General features: G+C 40.6%; 1 protein-coding gene across 1 annotated transcript; it reads left to right on the top strand.

Annotated features, from left to right (window-relative positions):
• Positions 1-7,471: 7,471 nt before the first annotated feature.
• GKN1 (gastrokine 1) lies at positions 7,472-14,276 on the top strand. Its single transcript, XM_004369379.1, has 6 exons — positions 7,472-7,489; positions 11,095-11,148; positions 11,237-11,374; positions 12,307-12,417; positions 13,338-13,485; positions 14,182-14,276. The coding sequence occupies exons 1-6, from the start codon at positions 7,472-7,474 to the stop codon at positions 14,274-14,276; spliced, it is 564 nt and encodes a 187-aa protein (XP_004369436.1).
• Positions 14,277-19,964: the final 5,688 nt, after the last annotated feature.

Genomic DNA, 19,964 nt, shown 5'->3' with positions numbered 1-19,964 from the left:
CTTTACAATTGATTGGCTGAGCACATCAGATCACGTATGGAGGTGATTATATTGCAAAATGGAGGATAACTATATGATTACATAACTTCCAAATTACATCATTACATAACTGCCAAAATATATCATTACATAACTGCCAAACCACTGAGAATCATGGCCCAGCCAAGTTGACACACAACCTTAATCACCACAATAGGCAAGTGTATGGAGAGCTATGTCCCTAAATATATACATCACTCCAAAAAAAATAGCAATAATCACATTGATACACTTTGTTCAATGATAGAATGGTGTTGCTATTACGCTTTTCAGTCCATTTCCCCTGTGTTGCAAATAGTCCAAGGGCAACATACATTCACAGACGGCGATTGCTTGGGGTGAGGGACATAAACTGTGCCATCATTCCTTCACTGATGGATACAAAACTATCTTTCGGTCCCCAATTCCCACTCTCACAGCTAGGGAAAAAAAAAAAAAACCCTCATTTTCAGAAAATGCTGTTATCAATACAGAGAGCATCCCCTCATTTTCAACATATCAACCTAATTTCCAGTTTGACTTCCCCAGAAGGGAAAGAGGTTCAGATGTGTCCAATGTAGACCTATTCGCCTTGCCTGGGTTTGGTTACAATTCGTGGATTGCCTAAACTGCCTGGGAGGTGATGATCACCAGAAGGAGTTCAGATCAGTCACGAGAAGGCTTTTGTTCATCTGGCTTTAGTGAATAGTTCCACTGCCTAATGTCCCTGGTGCCTCCTGAATTCACTGTCCAAGAAAAATTATTTTTGGGTTTAAATACTTTTTTAATTTTAATTCCTACTCAAGAAGAGATGCGGGGACAGAGGAGTTCTGGGAAATTGTTTGGTCTCTTCTAGATTTGAGAAAAATGGCCAAAATTAGTAGAACTTAATGTGTACTTGAATTTCAGTCAAAGTCATCATTTATTGAGCCCTGACTATGTGGCAGAGCTATGCTAGACATGAGGGGTATGAGTTCTGTCACAAGAAACTCACAGCTTAGCAGATGTCCAGGGAGGCCATCACACATCATCTATAGGTACATTCCATCTTTTTCAAGGTGAGTCAAGAAATTCTGAACAACAAAGGATATTTACATTTCTCTCAGAACCTTACCTTCTTCTTACTTTACTTTGGTGTATACTGTATTTATATCTTCTCTGGATAATTTTGATTAAACAAGATACACATACATGTTTCAATATGGTCTGTATAGGTGCCTTATATCCTTTATAAAGAAACTAGATCAAATTTAAAGGTGTGTCAATTACAAAAAATGTAATAAATAATACTTGATCGCATTTTTAGAGAAACACCCATGGCCACCAACTAAAATATTAATTTAGTGGGAGGAGCTCAAGGGTGTTGGAAGATATGGGTGTGTGAAAGAAAAAAGAGCCTTTAGACATGCAGGAAAGTGTGGCGCCAATACACCTGAGCAGAGAGGACAGAGAGAAAGGGAAGTTTCAAGTGGCTATTGACGAAGATTTAATCCATATAAAACCTCAAATTCAGTGCATAGCTAATTGTAGGTGTTTGGTGAGATCACTCCAACTCAATTTTTCTCCGGCTAATTGTGATTAAACAAGATATTTTGTGAACATAAAAGTAAACCTGAGATGTGAACACTTTCAGAAAATAGTCTCCTCACAGTCACTGAACCCCCAGCTCGCACCACGTGCCTTCTGTGGCCGCCCTAGGCAGAGTGGCAGACATTTCCTCCTTACATGTCTATGTCCAGTCGATCCCATAGAGCTCAACCTAAGACCAGTCTTCCGCATGAAGCCTCTGTAACCACCATAGCTTAGAAAACTCATTCTCCTGTTAACATTTTGTCTCTCCTGCTCATTTGGAGAAACTGTAAGGCATAAGAGAGAGAGGACAGACTTCGTAGTTATGAGAATCCATTATTCCTTTCTTACCTGACATGTGACCTTGGGCAAGTTACAGATCCTCTCAGAACCTCGCCTTCTTCTGACTTTACTTTGGTATATCCATACCATGTTTATGTCTTGCCTCCCTTCAGGACCAAATATGTACATAATTCTCAGGATCCAGTGCAACATGAAAACGTGAGGCCCCTTGTTCAAAAAGCAGGGGGAAAAAAGAAAGCTTTTCTCTTTCTTCTATGGTCTCTCTCTCAAGCTGTCATGATGTTTTTTATGTGCTATGTAGTGCCACTGTGGAGTCCCTGGTTGATACATATGGTTAATGTGCTCAGCTGCTAACCAAAAGGTTGAACATTCGAGTCCATCCAGAGGCGCCTTGAAAGAAAGGCCTGGAATCTACCTCCAAAAAATCAGCCATTGAAAGCCTTATTGAGCACAGTTCTACTCTGACACACGTGGGATCACCATGAGTCGGAATGGACTCGACGGCCACTGGAACTAGTATTAATGTCACTCTCTGTTGGTCACAGGGATACTTATGAGGCGAGGCAGACACCCAGAGCCCAACCCTATGACTTGGCACGCACGGTGCATGTGTCCCACCTTGACTCTCCCTGCACCTGCATCCAGGCCCTGCCAGCAGAGGGCAACAGCAGTCACTGGGGCAAGGTAGGAGAGTGGGCAGTTGAGAACCCATCCCAGGGAGGTGGAGAGAGGGCCCAAGCCCCCAGTGCATGCTCCCTTGTTCTGTGGGACTTCACTTAAAAAACACAAATTCAAAAAACAAAACGATAAAAAATTTCACGAAGGCAACCACAGAGCATTAAACTCACTTTGCAGGGCTTTCTTCCAAGAGTGTGGCCCTGTGTGACTACACTAGCCACACGCCTATCAAGCTGGCCCTGCCTCGCATACAGATTTCCGGATCTGGGAGCTTGGGCACTGGTCGTTTTACGTCTTTAAGTAAACAACTTGGGGCGTTGCATTAGCTGGAGCATGAATTGCTTGTAATTGATTGCTTTTCAACATGAGAAAATGAGGAAACGGTTGTAGGTCTAGGGGAAAAAACTTTCCTGGCCTGGATAAGAGGAGTTAGTTCTTTATTCAAACCCAGCAGGGCCTCCAAAGGAGAATTACATTCCAGAATAAGCCCCAACCGATAGGTTTCATGAAGTATTTCCGAGAATTGGAGGCTGGGGTGTGGGTGGGGAGAGGCAGTAATTGAACAAACATGGAAGGTCAGAATTCCCTGCGTACCTCTCAGGATCCAATATCTCCATCTGAGGGTGTTTTCTTCCAAAAGTGAGAAGATTACCTATGTGAGTGTATTTTCTCTCTGAGACGTGGAAAAGGAAACCAGTTCAGGTCAGTCATCGGGCAGAAGATGCAATGACTCACAGCCGAGTGTCATTGTCCAGTGGCCTTAGTGCAAGTCCTTTACTTCGGCCTGTTCTTCCAGGGAAGCCATGGAAGACAGTGTGGTGTGGAGGCCCCTGGTTTCTCAGGAGACCGGGGCTCCAGGCGCTGCTCTGCAGCTGGCCAGCTGAAGAACTTTGGTCCTAACCATTTGCGACCTGATTTCCATCTTTAAATGAGCAGTTCAGCCTTTCCCAGGCCTGACTGCTGTGGTAGAAAGAGCACACCTTAAGCATGAGTTCGTTTACACTATTCTCTCTAAACCGTCTCGGTGGGGACACTGCAGAATGAACAGGTTGTATTATTTCTGAATTAGCCGTGGGGTAATTACACAGCAACAATTTGCTATCGTTTTGTGATTTCTGTTCCTCAGATGGGCCTAAAACCAAAAACCAAACCGGTTGCCGTTGAATTGATTCCAACTCGTAGTGACCCTATAGGACAGAGTAGAACTGCTCCATAGAGTTTCCAAGGAGCTGCTGGTGAATTTGAACTGCTCCACCAGGGCTCCCAGATGGTCTATCTTCTCTAAATCCTTTTCAGAATGGAAGTGCTTCACCAGATTTGATTGTTCTTCGCCATGATAAAAAATGAAGTTAGTGACCAACACCCTCTTTATCTCTACTTTCATATATTTTATGCAGATAATATCATTACTCAGGAGATCTTCTTTTAGCAAACACTTTCCAAATTCTACTTATAACCCTCTAACACTCAAGGCAATAACTGCTCTGAGGCATAATATGTCACGTTGAGCTCTGAGGGGATCCAGAAGGTTTGACAAATACATCTGGACAGACATATATAATTAGCAACAGAAAGGCAGAGTTATATTTTGGAAAGCAATGGTCCCAGAGGAAATAACAAAAAGAAAGTGCTCTGTGATGCTGTAAGAAAGCGCTTCGTCTGCTTTGCTGTAATTTGAAAAGAGTATGCCTCCTATACAAAAGCAACTGACTTAATAAGCATGGCTTTTCTAGAATTAGAAGATTTCTCTAGCACTAATTATGAAAGTTTTATCTTATGCTTTCCTGCTGCCATTTGTTTAGATGTGTCATTTCTGGCCGCGAGTACAGATGGAGCATTTGATCAGAGTACACCACTACCCCAGGCGCTGGGGGCTGTAGCCACAAGAACCGTAGCTAATCTTAGCTACAGGCTGGTAAACAGAGACCATGGGAGGGGCGTACTTTTCCCCAGATGAAGACGTGTGTTCAGACCTCAGAATGAACCACCTGACTCGGGACCATCACAAAGATCATCAAACTGGTGTGCAGGTTGCTGAGAAAAACGGCATAAAGGCAAGGAGACAGAAACCCTGCATTAAGGGGCTTCACATTCAAGCAAATAAATTATAATATGAGGTCATATTTAGTAAAGCAGAGGGTCAGTGAAAACGAGGGAAACCCTCAGTGGGATGGATTTGCACAGTAGCTGCAACAATGGACTCAAGCACACCAACCTTCCTGAAGATGGCGCAGGACGAGGCAACATTTCTGTCACACATAAGGTTGCCATGAGTTGGAGGTGACTTCATGGCAACTAACAACAAGGACAACAAAGGTCATCTGAGTCCTAAAATGAGAAAATGGGGTAAGAACAAAAAGGAAGATGAGATTACTAAGGACTTTGTAGGGGTTGATGACTGCTAGGTCGGTCACTAACTTCTAGAGAGGAGAGGGAATCTTGACTAAGGATGTTCAATGAAAGCATTCCCTTCCACTCAGAGAAAAGGAAGCAGAATAAAAAGTCTGATTTCTGTGGGAAATCTCTAAAAGTCGCTCCAGCAAGAGGATATTAGCATATTATACATGGAATACATCCCTAGTTTGCTGCACATAAAGGGAGTTTCCACCACCCTTGACATGATAGGGTGTGGAGCAAAGTGAAGCCATGGGTGTGTGTGGATTGTGAGATAAAAATGATGATAGAGGCTGGTTTCTTGGTATGACCTAACCTAACCTCTGTGGGCAGGGCAGGCCTTATTTACCCAGGGGCTGGTTTGCCCCACGCTCACCCTAGGGCACTGGGGCCACACCATCACCTGGGACTCCTTCCAAGTGTCACCATAGCCAGCTGGCCTGTAGGGTGGGGTTTGACAGGGAAGTCTCCCTGCGGATAAGGGTACCCAGGTGGAAGAACCTCTTCTCTCTGTGAGGGGACAGAAGGGGTCATCCCCAACTTCAGTCCTCTTCCTGTCTAAGGCAAAAGACCTGAGGAAGCATGAGCGAGTCTCTTGTTCCCTCTCCCCCGAGAGCTTTATTTTGTATGCTTCCTGTCCTCCAATGGAAGGAAGACAGAACATGTCAACATTTTTGTCACTTCCATAGAACCTAGAATATGCTGGACACATATATGATGCTCAACAGGCTCCTTTTTAAAATTTGAATTGCATAAAGGAGATGCTCAAGCGAGAGGATAAAAACTGCCTTGTATTTATTTATTTCTGATTTTCAGAGCTATACAAATAGCAATATTGTATACAGGGGGAATTTTCTTCTTTTGCACATAGGTAACCTAAGGCCTATCGGCGGGGGAAATGACCGGTTGACATCAGAAAGAACAGAATCTAGGTCTCCTGGCTAGTTCCAACCAGTAGCTCCTCAGATCAATTTTCTGATCAAAGTGCCTCCTCAGAGACGGCAGGATTGTTGTCTCCCTAATGAAAATGCCAACAAGGGACATTAGTAGGTGTTAGGAGAAATAAATAAATAAAAGAAAAACAACTGGGTTCTGTGGTTAAATAAGTTTATGAGAACCTGGATGAACCCACGTGAAATAGATTTCTCCTCTGCAGATTTCTTAGTACGTTTGATGTGCAAATGTGAATTGTGAAGCCCCAAGGGTGGGATTATTGAACTCTGAACTATTTTCTTTTTTAATTTTTTTTTATCAAGGATCAGCTTCTAGGCTAGCATTTCACAGCCCACCGTCGAACAGGGCAACCGCAAGTCCTTAATAACGTCTGACATGCAAAATGTGTGCTAGGCACCACACCACTGCACCAAGGCACATTTTAACAGCGGCAACCATGCTGTCCTCTCTTTGACTTTGCCATGATATGACAGTGCCTGCTGCTGATAAGGAGCCCTGGTGGCGAAGTGGTTAAGAGCTACGGCTGCTAATCAAAAGGTCGGCAGTTCAAATCCACCAGCTGCTCCTTGGAAACTGTAGGGGGCACTTCTACTCTGTCCTACAGGGTGGCTATGGGTCAGAGTCGATTCGATGGCAACGGGTAAATGCTGATGAAGACGTCTTCACAGGGGTCTGTCCCCTGCCCCAGGCTTACTGTCTTTTTACTGCTAAAGATGAGTCTGAAGGAAATCAGTGGACACATAAAAAACATGAACAAAATCTTACCCCAGCTATGTTAAGTCACTTATATCAACATTTTGATGTAACCATCCAACCCATGCACAGGAGGACAATCAAGAGCTCAGGAAGGTCTCCAGAGGGGATGCTCATAGATCAGTGATTGATGAGATTTAGCACATATGATGTTACCAGCTCCAATTTCTAGGAAAGTCTAGGGAAAAAAAATGCATAAAGCTTCAATTCACCTCCGAGACTATATTGAGCGTATCCCTGTTTGTCCAAGTGACAGTTTCTACACCATTTCTGATTTTTTTAAAAAGACTATTTAAAAATTATTTTAATGTCATTTCTTAAAATTATTCAGATGCAAATAAAAGAAAAGCGATTTCTTTTATAGCTCCGGGAAAAGAGAAGGGAAGTTTCATCTAGGAGATAGGGAAGACATGATGGAGGCAGTGATATTGGAGCTGAGCCTTGAAAAATGAAAAGCAGGTTACCAACTAGAGAAAGACAAGGAAATGGCACTCCAGGGTCAGAGAACAGCATGCGCCAAGGCACAGAAGCATGAAATATCTTGAATATTCCAGGAACAGTGGGAACTCTGGTATAGCTGGAACATCAGTACATGGCATAAAGTGGCAGATGTAGCTAGGGAGGCTTGGAGACCTATTATAAAGGACCCTGGATGCCATTCTAATGAGTTTTTAATCTTAAAAACTTCCACGGGCAGCCCACAAGGTAAAGTTTATGTGTGTGCTTTAGAAAGACAACCCCAGGGAAAAGGGAGAAAATGCACTGGAGTACTCAAAACTTGTGACCAGAGATCAATTACACGATGGCTGTAAAAGTCCAGGTAAGAGAAACATGGACATAGCTAAAGTCAACAGGCATTTCACAGATGAAACAACAAGGCTTGGTAATTTGGTAACTAACTGGATGTGGGGGTAAACGAAAGGACTAACCATAGCCCTCAGATCTCTAACAAATGTACAGTGCTATCATTGAGAGAACTCAGGACTGCAAAGAAGAGGATAGGTTTGGTGGGAACAGGTCAGAAAGTCCCTGGGTGGTACAAACGTTTAACGTGCTCAGCTGCTAACCAAAATATTGGAAATTCAAGTCTACCCAGAGTGCCTCAGAAGAAAGGCCTGGCAACCGACTTCCAAAAAATCAGCCACCGAAAACCCTATGAAGCACAGTTTTACTCTGACAAATATGGGCATATGGGATAGCCATGAGTCTGAATTGACTCCACGGCAACTTGTTTTATTTTGCTTTGTTTTGTTTATTTTTGGGTTTTTTTTTTTTTTTAGGGAACAGAGCATGTTTTGTCTAAGCAAACTCCATCACAAAAGGCTCAGGTGAAGGCAAGAAGTGGGAACCCTTCCCACATTCTTACAGGAGTTGCTCTCTCCAAGGCCCCGTGTGCACGTGGTTTCTCATCTAAGTCTTGTTTGATTTTAGGGATTATTCTTTTTTCAGAATCTATGTAATATCAAGGTCTAAGATATCACACCCACAGCTACAACTGGACCAGAAGTTATCATAAAGTATATCGTGATACCTTCAATTGCAACAGATGATGAGTCAGAGAAACTTCATGTGAAAGTGCCTTGTTAACCAGGTAGATATTCCAAAGGCTCCTGGTACACTGTGTTATGGCACGATACGGGAAAGAAGGATAAGCCGGTGACCCCCACCTTGTCACACCTAGCTTGAGTAAACCAAGTCCAGTACAAATAGGAGAAGCTTCCCGTCCTGAGTCCACGCCTCCCTTCTCCTCTGCTCCATTGCTTGGTTGGACTCAAGATGAAGCTCACAGTGAGTAGATTATTCCTTTTGAATTTATTACTATGTAGTTCAAGACTGCTATTCTGAGATAGGAGGTCTGCTTCTTATGGCAATATCACTGGAATGCAAAAATGCGTAAAACACTGTTTTCTCTTTGTGGAATCATGGCATTTACAAGCATCTCTATAGAGAGGGATAACTATACTGGGGTAGACAGCTGTCTAAGTATGTTGGGCCATGCTGCCCAGGGGTGGATTAACCAGTAAGCACGGTACGGACCAGCTTGCATTGAGCAAGGTATACAAGGGCTTAATTGTATTTACTTGCTAATCTGTGGTGAGCGATTTCACATGGGTTTCACCACATCTTTGATCTGGGGCCCTGGTGGCACAGTGGTTAAGAGCTCAGCTGCAAACTGAAAGGTCAGCAGTTTGAATCCACCAGCCATTCCTTAGAAACCCTGTAGGGCAGTTCTACTGTGTCCTACAGGGTCGCTGTGAATTCCAACTCGACAGCAACGGGTTTGGTTTTTTGATTTTTCATAAAGTGGGAGACAGGTGAAATTGTGCACTGCAGACTGGTGGGAAGGCACAGTTGGGCCCGTGTGTACCTTGCTTACTGGGTAATCCAGCCCTGAATTTGCTGCCATTAATACAATTACTTTCCAGATCACACGATTCAGGTCTTGGCATAGAGACAGCAGTCCCAAAGCCTCAGAAAGTGCCTGATATTTTCCCACCTCCCTGAATTCCACCTTTGACCAAAACTCCTGAGCATATTCAGGCAGGATAAAAAACTTATTATCAAAAGAAGTGAGTGAGAGATGTACTGGCACATTGTCTGCTGGGAAATAAAACTCCAGGTAAGAAGGGTTTGCCTTGGCCCCTGTCCATGGCCATTTAGTCAAGAAAGCACCAGAAGCATGAAGCTAGGGCAGCATCTCACCTGTGATTCCAGATGGAAGGCTGCTCACCAAAATATTGGAAATTCAATATTCTGTGCCTCAGAAGAAAGGCCTGGCAATCTACTTCCAAAAAATCAGCCACTGAAAACCCTATGGAGCACAGTTTTACTCTGACAAACATGGGCAGATGGGATAGCCATGAGTCTGAATTGACTCCATGGCAACTGGTTTTTTGTTTTGTTTTTGTTTTCATAACAGGTGGACCACAAAATTCTGCCAAAGTAACCAACAGCATCACATGTCTGGTAACAGGGTGTAAAGGGGCTGGAATGAGACAATGAGCATATTTCATGTTTCATATACTAAATACTAGAATATATTACAGCTGACTCTGATTCATAATGAAGCTGCAAGTATGAATAAGTTATCTACAAAGCAGCCCTCCCTCCTGTAGTTCCCTGGGTGGCATAAACGATTTGCACTCAGCTACTAACCAAAAGGTTAGTGGTTGAATCCGCCCAGCAGTGCTGCAGAAGAAAGACTTGGCTATCTGATTGCATAAAGATTACAGCCAAGAAAACCCTATGGAGTATTTCTACTCTGGAACACATGGGGTCACCATGAGTTGGAATACACTCAACAGCAAAGGGTTTTATCGTTTTTAACTGTGGCAAGATTAAAAAAAAGCTAGAGGTATGGCCTTGGCAGAGTCACTTAACATCTGAAGCTCCGTTTTCTCAACTGTAAAAGGACTGGGTTGTACTAGAAGGCCTCTAAGATTTCTTCCACCTTTAACTTTTTAGGAAACTGTAATTTTTACCCCCTTCTTAAACTATCATCGGGAAAAATTAAACAAATTTTAAAATGACCTTGAATCGCCAGTGCAAGTCTCAAACTATTTTGTCCCAGACCAAGGAAAAAATACTAGGTACCCAGAATGGCCACCCTGCATAAAGCTCTGTGTTCTGAAACCCAGTGTCAAGCGTCCAGGAGCAAATGACTAAACCAAGTATTGTGGGATACTATTCTTGACGTCCCTTCTGCTAGGCATGTCTAATACCCAGACACCACATGTTCGGCCTCTCAGCACCTTCCAACCTGCCTACTAATCCTTACTTATAAAAAATGAGTTCTGTATTTCTGCTACTCAGAGGTTGACAAAGGGAGGAAAGCATCCCAGATCAAATAGGAAAATAAATCATTTTCAGATGTGATTTTCAAAGCTTGTAATCCTTTTCAGATCATGTACACTATTCAGTTTTTCACTGTACTGATGTTTCATCATTTTTTCATAAGACTTACATTGAAAAAATTCTAAAACTACATACCCTGACTGTCGTCAAATTGCTTCTGACTCATGTCGATCCCATGTATGTCAAAGCACAACTGTTTTCTGTAGGGTTTTTATGGCTGATTTTTCAGAAGTAGTTCACCAGCCCTTTCTTCTGAGGCACCTCTGGGTAGGCTCAAACGTCCAACCTTTCAGTTAATAGCCAAGGTCATTAGCCATTTGCACCACTCAGGAACGCCAAAACTATATAGCAGGTTAATATAATTATTTATAATTAATTTATCTTTCTACATTATCATTAAAACTTCTTCTGGTTAAAAAAAAGAATAAAAGGTGACAAAAAAAAAAAAAGAAAGACCACTCCACAGAGTGATAAAATTAGTCCATATTTTTCATAAGCATGGATAGAGACAGAAGAAAGAAGAGTTCATTTTGCCACGTAACACTAAGCCTACCTTATTTGTGATTGCAGATATTCTTTGCCGGACTTCTCGGAGTCTTCCTAGCTCCTGCCCTTGCTAGTTATGTAAGTCTCACGTCTTAAAGTTTGCTACCAAAATGTCTTTGCAAAGAAATGTAATATTAAATCCTTCTCAATTTCTTATAAACCCCAGAATATCAACGTCAACGATGACAACAACAATGCTGGCAGTGGGCAACAATCAGTGAGTGTGAACAATGAACATCAAGTGGCCAACGTGGACAACAACAATGGATTGAACCCCTGGAATGCCATCTGGGATTATGAAACTGTGAGTAGCCCACACGCAATCTCCATTCTTTAAAATTAGTGCCTTTCCTTTTTAACCAAAAACAAAATTTTGCATGCCAACGATGAAAAAATAAAAATAAGATAAATTCTAACCACACTTAAGTGTACAGTTATAAGTAAAAGGGTCCCATTTCCTCACCTATTTCACTTCTTAGATGTAACTGCTGCTAGTAAGTTTCCCGCAATCAGTTAAACTTCAAATCAATGAAGTTATTAGGATCCATTACAGCCAAGGAATGGTGGGGATATAAGTCAACCATATCAAAAACCAAATCCCTTGGCCTGTCTGCAGAGACCTTCAATAATGAAAGGCTTCCACAATATTACTGCAGCCAAACATAGCCCATTTCATTTCATTCTGTATTCAGTTTCCTTCTGAAAAGACAGAAATTGATATTTCACCTGTAACTCAGAATGTCTAAAAGAAATACAAATGACAATATCAATTAGTAAGGGAAGCAAAAATCAAATAACAAAAAACACTTGGCTCAAGGTAGGAGACTCGACTCTTAACAAATTGTACTTTTAAAAAGCCGACTTCTTATTGTTTCAGTTTTATCATCTGATCAGTTAAAAAACTAACTCTTGTCTTACCAGCCTGCTTGAGATTTTGTGAGGATCAAAAGAGGTTACAATGGGATAACATTTTTTAAGATTCATTTCAGCCAAGCAGACATAAGTTGAGCAACACTTACAATCCTAGAACCAGGGAGATAAGCCAAGTTAGACACTGGGCCTCTGCGCTCAAAGATCTTGCTGTCCATCCATCACAAAACACAAGCAGATCCAGCACTCTCCTTCTGGCTCATCGCGTTCTTGGGGTTCCATTTCTCTCTGCTGCTGGAACTGATGTCTGATGAGAACAGCTCGTTGGAGAACATACACCTCACTCTCCACCATTTTCTTTAACAGGGCTTCGCTGCAGTCAGACTCTTTGCCAAAAAGCAATGCATTGTGCATGAATTGAACAAGGATGCTGTGCCCTCCATTCATGCCCTGGATACACAGGTCAAGGAAAAGAAGGTTAAAAAAAAAAAAAGTCTTTTTATTTTTAGTGAGGGGTGGTCTTATGAAATAAAAACAGTAAATAATAAGAAGGTTGTAATTGCTCCCTCTTGACCATCATGTCGTAGTGAGCAGTACGAGAAAGGAATGGTGAAAGGCCAGTGAGAAGCGATTGCCTGAGGGAGGTAGCTTCCATCACACCCAAATGCTGTTGCTCACACCTGCCTCCACAGCAGCTGAGCAAGACACCTGATAACTTTGGCCTTTAGAGAAGCAAAGCTCCGGTCACGCCATTTTTTCACAGGAGTTTGGATTAGGATTGCCAGATTTAGCAAATAACAATACAGGATGCAAGTTATATTTTAATTTCAGATAAACAGTGTATAATTGATTAGTATTAAGTATGCCCCGTGCGATATTCGGAACATACTTAGGTTAAAAAAAATATTCATTATTTATTTGAAATTCGGATTTAACTGGGCACCCTCTATTTTATTTGGCAACCCTAGTTGGGTTGGGAGGGGAGGGGGAAATCCATGGTACTTTAAAATAGTTGCCTGAGTTCATATTATTATAACTGTTAAACCGGTACCTTCGATTGACAAGTTAGCGAAAACGAATAAACTGCGCTCTCAGAAGCTGATTGTCACATAGCCCAATCTAGGAAATCTCAAATGATCACATGAGATCCAAGCTTCAAAATAACTTTAGCCTCAAATATCTGCTTTTGTAAGATGTTGAGGTTTCCAACCTATTGGGACACTTAGAAATTCCGATATATACAGAGCTGCAATTGGCTCTTCTTCATCTCAATTATAGAAAAATTACAGTCAAGCAATGCCCACTGGGGACCTTGTATCCAACCCTCAAATCAACAAACCACTGGGCTTAACATTCATTCTCTATCTTCCTTTTTCACTCGTCTTCCCCACACTCAGCTTCAGGGGAAAGGACCAGGAGGACCCCCTCCCAAGAGCCTGATATACTCAATTAACCCTGAACAAGTCCGTGATCTGAAGAAGTTTGGAAGATACATCATTAACATGTGCAGAAATGTTCCAACATACATGGCAGAGGAGACTGAAGGTGAGTAGCATCCCTACCATGCACTCCAAATTCGTGCTCTTGGAATTATCAGACTATTCTTGGGCATATCCAAAGAAGACACCAGTCACAGGAGGATGGTAATGAAGGCTAATACTTATATAAAGCTTGGTCTGTGCCAGGCACTATTCTGTGTAGTTTAGTGTGTTAACTCATTTGCTCCTCATGACAATCTTAGCTGGTAAATTCTGTTGTTAGTCCCACTTTACGATGAGAAAATGAAGGCATCCAGAGATTAAGTAATTTTCCCAGGTCACACAGTCCTTGCCTGGGTTATTCCCAAATAGTGTGGCTCTGGATTCTGTGCTGTTAAACTTTACAGAATACTGCCTTGCAAGCATGGATCTGAGTAAACTCGAGACATATGGTGTTCAAAAGAATGCATAAATGACTAAATGAAAGGATAATGCCAATAAAATCTAAATCAATAGCTCTAACAATCACTTAATTTCTAGACATTCAAAGAATAGTTTACACAAAATGAAGTATCTACCTGGGAACTTAAAAACAGCTTTCCATATCATTGAATCGATTAATTCCGCAAGATCTCTCTTATCCATACATCATGTGTGTGTGCGCGCGCGCGTGCATGCATGTGCATGCGTGCATGACACCAGGAGGGAATAAAAGAGTCCTTGCAAAGACATTGATGCTGGCTTCTTGTTTTCTCTCTATCAGGGGCAAGCCTGTTCTTTTCCGCAGAAAATTGCTTCAGAGCTGATATAATCTGGATTCTGAATATTTCCTTCTGTGGATCAATAGTGGCGAACTAAAAAAAAAAGTCACTGTGGATTTAGTCATGAGTACATGCCATGAAGAAACATATGGGTTCTAAAGGTTATCATGTCATTCAAAAATATTTTCTGCTGATTACGTTTCCTTTCTTTAACTTTCAATAAACCTATTTCACGCTGATTTCAGTTTATACTGAAATTCTTTACGATTTCTATTTTGAATGCACGGGATTAAAAGTACAATGTGCTGGTGGCCAGTTGTTGAAATGCATTGATTCAACTCTGCTTGTATCTGAGACCTGTCCCTTATAAAGAAACCCTTCAGGTGCTTCAGAAACTGTAAACCACAGTGCTGGGAATGGTCCAAGACTGCTCTGAAGACTGTTCTACATGTAGTGAGTGCACAATATATGTTTCAGATGAGCAAGGACAGAAACCCACTAAATTAGCTTCAGCCAAAAAGGGGGAGTTTATTGAAAAGATACAAGGATGTATCTACAATAACCTAAGGGTGAGAAATACAGCTGCATCTCAGAAGAAACTGGAACCAGGACAACTTCTCTCTCTCCCTGGGGCCACATGTCATCTCTTCCCTGCTCCTCTCTACCTTCTACATCCTTTCTTTTTCCATCTCACAGAAAGCTAGCTCTGTGCTCATGGCAGAAAAAAGTTGAACCAAAATGTGAGCCTCATCTCTCTTGTTTACTTGTCTTTAAGTTGAAGAGATCATGTCTAGTATTCCTGAACCTCAATTCCAATGTCCCTTGACCCTGTTTGGTTCAAGCGTTCACAGCCCCCACTCATTAATGGCCAGAGCAGTGAAGTCACATGGGACACAAGTAGCCCAGGGGTCTTCACCAAATGAAAAAGAGATTGCAGAGTTGAAGGTGACTCCAACTGTTGTATGTTACAATATTAAACTATAGTTCATTTTTAAAAGTTAGGGCCCGATATGTTCCATATATTATTTTTTTAATGCTGGATGCCATAAAAGAATTCTAGTCTATTCCCATGTCTTCAGAGGAGATCTCCCTAAATGACCCTAGCCAATGAAACTAGAGATGTTGATTCCCAGCAGCTGGAAAAACCAGCCTTTATCGGGATGAAATTATTATAGTTTCCTTTATCTTGATGCAGTTTCACAGCTGTTAACATGAAATATACTACCAGAGTAGTAAAACTTCCAGAATATTATAAAGATGGGAAGCATGGAAACCTGTGAAGACCCACCTAAGGCCATAGTCTTGGAGACTACACTGCTGTGAGGGAGGGAAAAATAAAACTGTGACTAGCAAACTAGATGCAACGTCATGTAACTAGCTTTGGGGAGCTGACCGATTTCATGTTTCTTAGAAGAATTTAACCACTCACTATTTCAGGATACAAAATTAAATTCACTAGGAAGAAATAAAAATTCTAGCTATATACACCTATCAAAACACACAATACTGGGGATGTCAGCACAACTTGACCAAGGCAAAGTCATAGAAGATTCATCGACACATCCAAACTCTCTGAGCAACCAAGTTACTGGACGGAGGACTGGGGACCATGGTCTTGGGGGACACCTAGCTCAACTGGCATGACATAATTTATAAGGAAAATGCTCTACATCCTACTTCGGTGAGTAGTATCTGGGGTCTCAAAAGCTTGTGACTGGCCATCTAAGATATGTCTACTGGTCCTACCCCATCTGGAGCACGGGAGAATGAAGAAAACCAAAGACACAAAGGAAAGGTTAGTCCAAAGGACTAACGGACCACAAGTACCACAGCCTCCACCAGACTGAGTCCAGCACAACTAGATGGTGCGTGGTTACCACCACCAACTGCTCTGACAGGGATCACAATACAGGGTCCCGGACAGAGCTGGAGAAAAATGTAGAACAAAATTCTAACTCAGAAAAGGGCAGACTTACTGGTCTGACAGAGACTGGAGATACCCGAGAGTATGGCCCCCAGACACCCTTTTAACTCAGTACTGAAGTCACTGAGGTTCACCTTTCAGCCAAAGATTAGACCGACATATAAAACAAACAATAACACATGTAGTTCAACCACATATACAAGATTAAATGAGCACAGAAGCCCAGGGGCAAAGACAGGAAAGCAGGAAGCAACAGAAAAGCTGGACGAATGGAAATGAAGAACTCAAGGTCAAGAAGCGGAGAATGTTGACACATCATGGGATTGGCAACCAATGTCACAAGACAATATGTGTACTAATTGTTTAATGAGAAACTAAAAAAAATAAAATAAAATAAAGAAAAAATTGTAAGAATCACAAAGGATTAACAAATCCACCATCCTAGTTGAAGATTTTAACACGCGTCTTTTAAAAGCTTATAGATGAGACAGCTAAGGATATAAAATATTTTTCAAATACATTAACACGCTTATTTTAATGAACAGATATAGAATACTGCTGGATACATATTCTTCTTAAGCATGTATGGAACATTTACAAATATTGATCACATAAACAACAACAACGAAAATAAACACAAACCAGTTACCTTCGAGTTGATTCTGATTTGTGGTGACCCCATGTGTGTCAGACCAGACCTGTAATCCACAGGGTTTTCAATGTCTGATTTTTCGGAAATAGATCTCCAGACCTTTCTTTCAAGTTGCCTCCAGGTGGACTCAAACCACTAACCTTTCAGTTAGCAGCCAAGTCTTAACCATTTGCGCTATCCAGGAACTGATCCATAAACCAAATCACAACAAATTTCAAAGAACTGGCATTAAAAACACACGCACGTACATTTTTCTGACCTCAACTTAATTAGAATAGAATAAATATTCCCCTCCAAATAAAACTAGACAACTCCATTTGTTCTGATTTAGGCAGCATACTTCTAAATAATTTATAAGCTAAAGAAAAATTCATGATGAAAACTGGAAAGAATTTAGAACTGTGCAATAATGAACATACCACACAGCCAAAGCTCATTATGAGTAGCAGCTATGGCAATATTAAATGGGAAGTTTATAGCCTTAAATGTTCATCTTATAAAAGAAGAATGGAAAATTTGAGTTCAGCATTCAACCTTAAAAATTAGGGAAAAGTATAATATATCCAAAATAAGTAAAAGGAAAGAAATATTATTGACAATATCAGAAAAGTAAAATAAAAACAAATATATAATAGCAAGTCTCAGTAAAGTTAAAGTTTGTTCTTTAAAAAGGCATAAAATTGACACACTTTAGGGAAAATTGACCAGGAATCAAAAGAGAGAAATCACAAAATAAACAATACTAGTAATAAAAAAGGAGACTAAGTTACAGATGCCACATAGTAAGATGCTTATTAAAAAAATAATGTGAACAGCTTTATATCAATCAATTTGAAAGCTTAGATAAATTGAATGTCTAAAAAAAAAAAAAAAACTCACTCAAGAAAAAAACCTAAATAGTTCTATAACTAGTAAAGGAATTGATATTCAGAAGTTAAAAAACTTCATAGTAGAAAACAGATGGTTTTTACAGTCACATGTACCAAATATTGAAGATACACACTATTCTAATTTTATATAAACTATTCAAGTGTTTAGGGAGAAAGAATACTCTTCCACTTATTTTATAAGAATATTATTAACTTGATTCCAAAACCTGACAAGGAAGGAAAAATATAGGTCAATCTCCGTCACAAATACATGTGCAAAAATGCTTTCATAAATGATTGTAAATCAATTGGTTAATGTATATAAAAGATAATACAGCATAATTATGTTGGGGTTTTTCTAGGAATGCAGGTTGGTTTGATATTAGAAAATCCATAATGTAATTCCGCACATTAAAAGATTAAAAGGCAATAATCTTATGCTCTGTCTCAATAATACCATAAAGTTATATAACTAAATGGAATACCCATTCACAATAAACAAGTGATTCTTGTAAAATTAATTAAAGGAAACTTCATTAAACTAAGATTATCTCCAAAAAAGTCTGCTTTAAGCATCATGTACAACAATGCAAGCATCCCTATTAGGGCAAGAAACCAGAGAAGATGCCTATCATCACCAGCTGGAGTCAACCTTGAACTGAAGTTGGCAAGGCAAGAAAAAGAAACAATAAATACAAAGATTATAAAGAAAACAGGAGAAAGGCATCATTATGCCCAGATGACATGATTTTCTGTGTAAAAGTACAAATGAATCCATAAGTAAATGATAACAGTCAGAGTTTTAGAAAGGCACAAAAAATAAATATCAAATAGGAATTGCATTTCCATACATCAGCAGCAAGCAGGTAAAAGCTTTCATTTGTTTAACCCACCATTTACTTTAGCAGGAAAAGTATGACGTACCTGGGAAAACATTATTTCATTCATTCAACAATATTTCCTGAGCACCTGCTTACATGCATGGCACTATTCCACACATTTGAAATCCATCAGCAAATAAAACCTGCAAAGACCCCTGCGCTCGTGAAGCTAGCACCATCATTAGAGGAGGCAGAAATAAATGATAAATATAATAAACAAACAAATAAACTATTGCTATGGATTGACTCATGTCCCCCCAGAGTATGTGTCAATTCCTGGCCTTTGTACCTGTGGAACAAGACCCTGGGTGGCCCAAAGCGCTTGACTGCTAGTCGAAAGATGGGTGGTTCAAACCCACTTGGAGGCTTCTCAGAAGAAAGGCCTGGCAATCTGCTTCAGAAGGGTTACAGCGATTGAAAACACAGGAGGCAGTTCTACTCTGCACACATGGAGTCTCCATGAGTCGGAATGGACTCATTGACAACTGTTTTTTGTTATTTTGTTGTTGTTGTTGTTTTGGGGAAGTGGAGGTACTTATGCGACCCTGTTTAGAAATCGGGTTTTCTTTGTTATATCAACGAGGTCGTAAAGGGTAGGGCATACCCATGGCATCTGGAAGCTGTACAAGAATGTTCATGCATCAGTGTTTGGAACAGAAAAAAACTGGAAATAATCCAGACATTTGCAAACAGTAGAATAGATCAATAAATCATGACACATTTATTTGGTAGAATACTAAACACCAATAAAAACAAATGAATCACAGCTTCACACAACAACATGGATGACTTTCTGGAAAATAATGTTGAGCGGGAAAAGCAAATTGCAGAAAAAAAATGCAGTGTTTATATAAAAGTAAAAAACATGCTCAACCAAACAACACATCTATTTTAGAAATATATACACATGTGGTAAAACTATGAATAAAAGCAAGGGAATGATAACACAAAACTTGGCATTACGCGTATCCCTGAGAAGGAGAGAAGGGTTTTTCAGGATAGTGGTAACGCTCTCATTCTCAACTGGATAGGAAGGGGTGGTGAGATGCATGCATGGGTGTCTGTTGTATCATTATCTCTTACAATTTACTTATATTTAAATATTATAGTCTTTTGCACTTAAAAACCAAAAACCAAACCAGTTGCCTGCGTTAAGTCGACTCCAACTCATGGTGACCCCGTGTGTATCACAGTAGAACTGTGCTCCATAGGATTTTCAATGGGTGACTTTTCAGAAGTAGATTTACAGGCCTTTCTTCAGAAGCGCCTCTAGGTGGATTCAAACGTCCAAACTTTTGGTTAGCTGTTGAGTGCGTTAACCCTTTGCACCACCGAAGGACTCTCTTTTTCACTTACTCAATATTTAATTACAATTCGTAAAACTTAAAAGCACAGTGGGAAATGTAAGACGATAAGAGGATAGACCTGTGAGGATTGGGAAAAAAATCTTGTTCTCTGT

This window comes from Trichechus manatus, unplaced genomic scaffold (genome assembly GCF_000243295.1).
Source record: "Trichechus manatus latirostris isolate Lorelei unplaced genomic scaffold, TriManLat1.0 scaffold00004, whole genome shotgun sequence".
Classification (NCBI taxonomy): Eukaryota; Metazoa; Chordata; class Mammalia; order Sirenia; family Trichechidae; genus Trichechus; species Trichechus manatus.
This window is presented reverse-complemented; position numbering and strand designations above follow the sequence as displayed.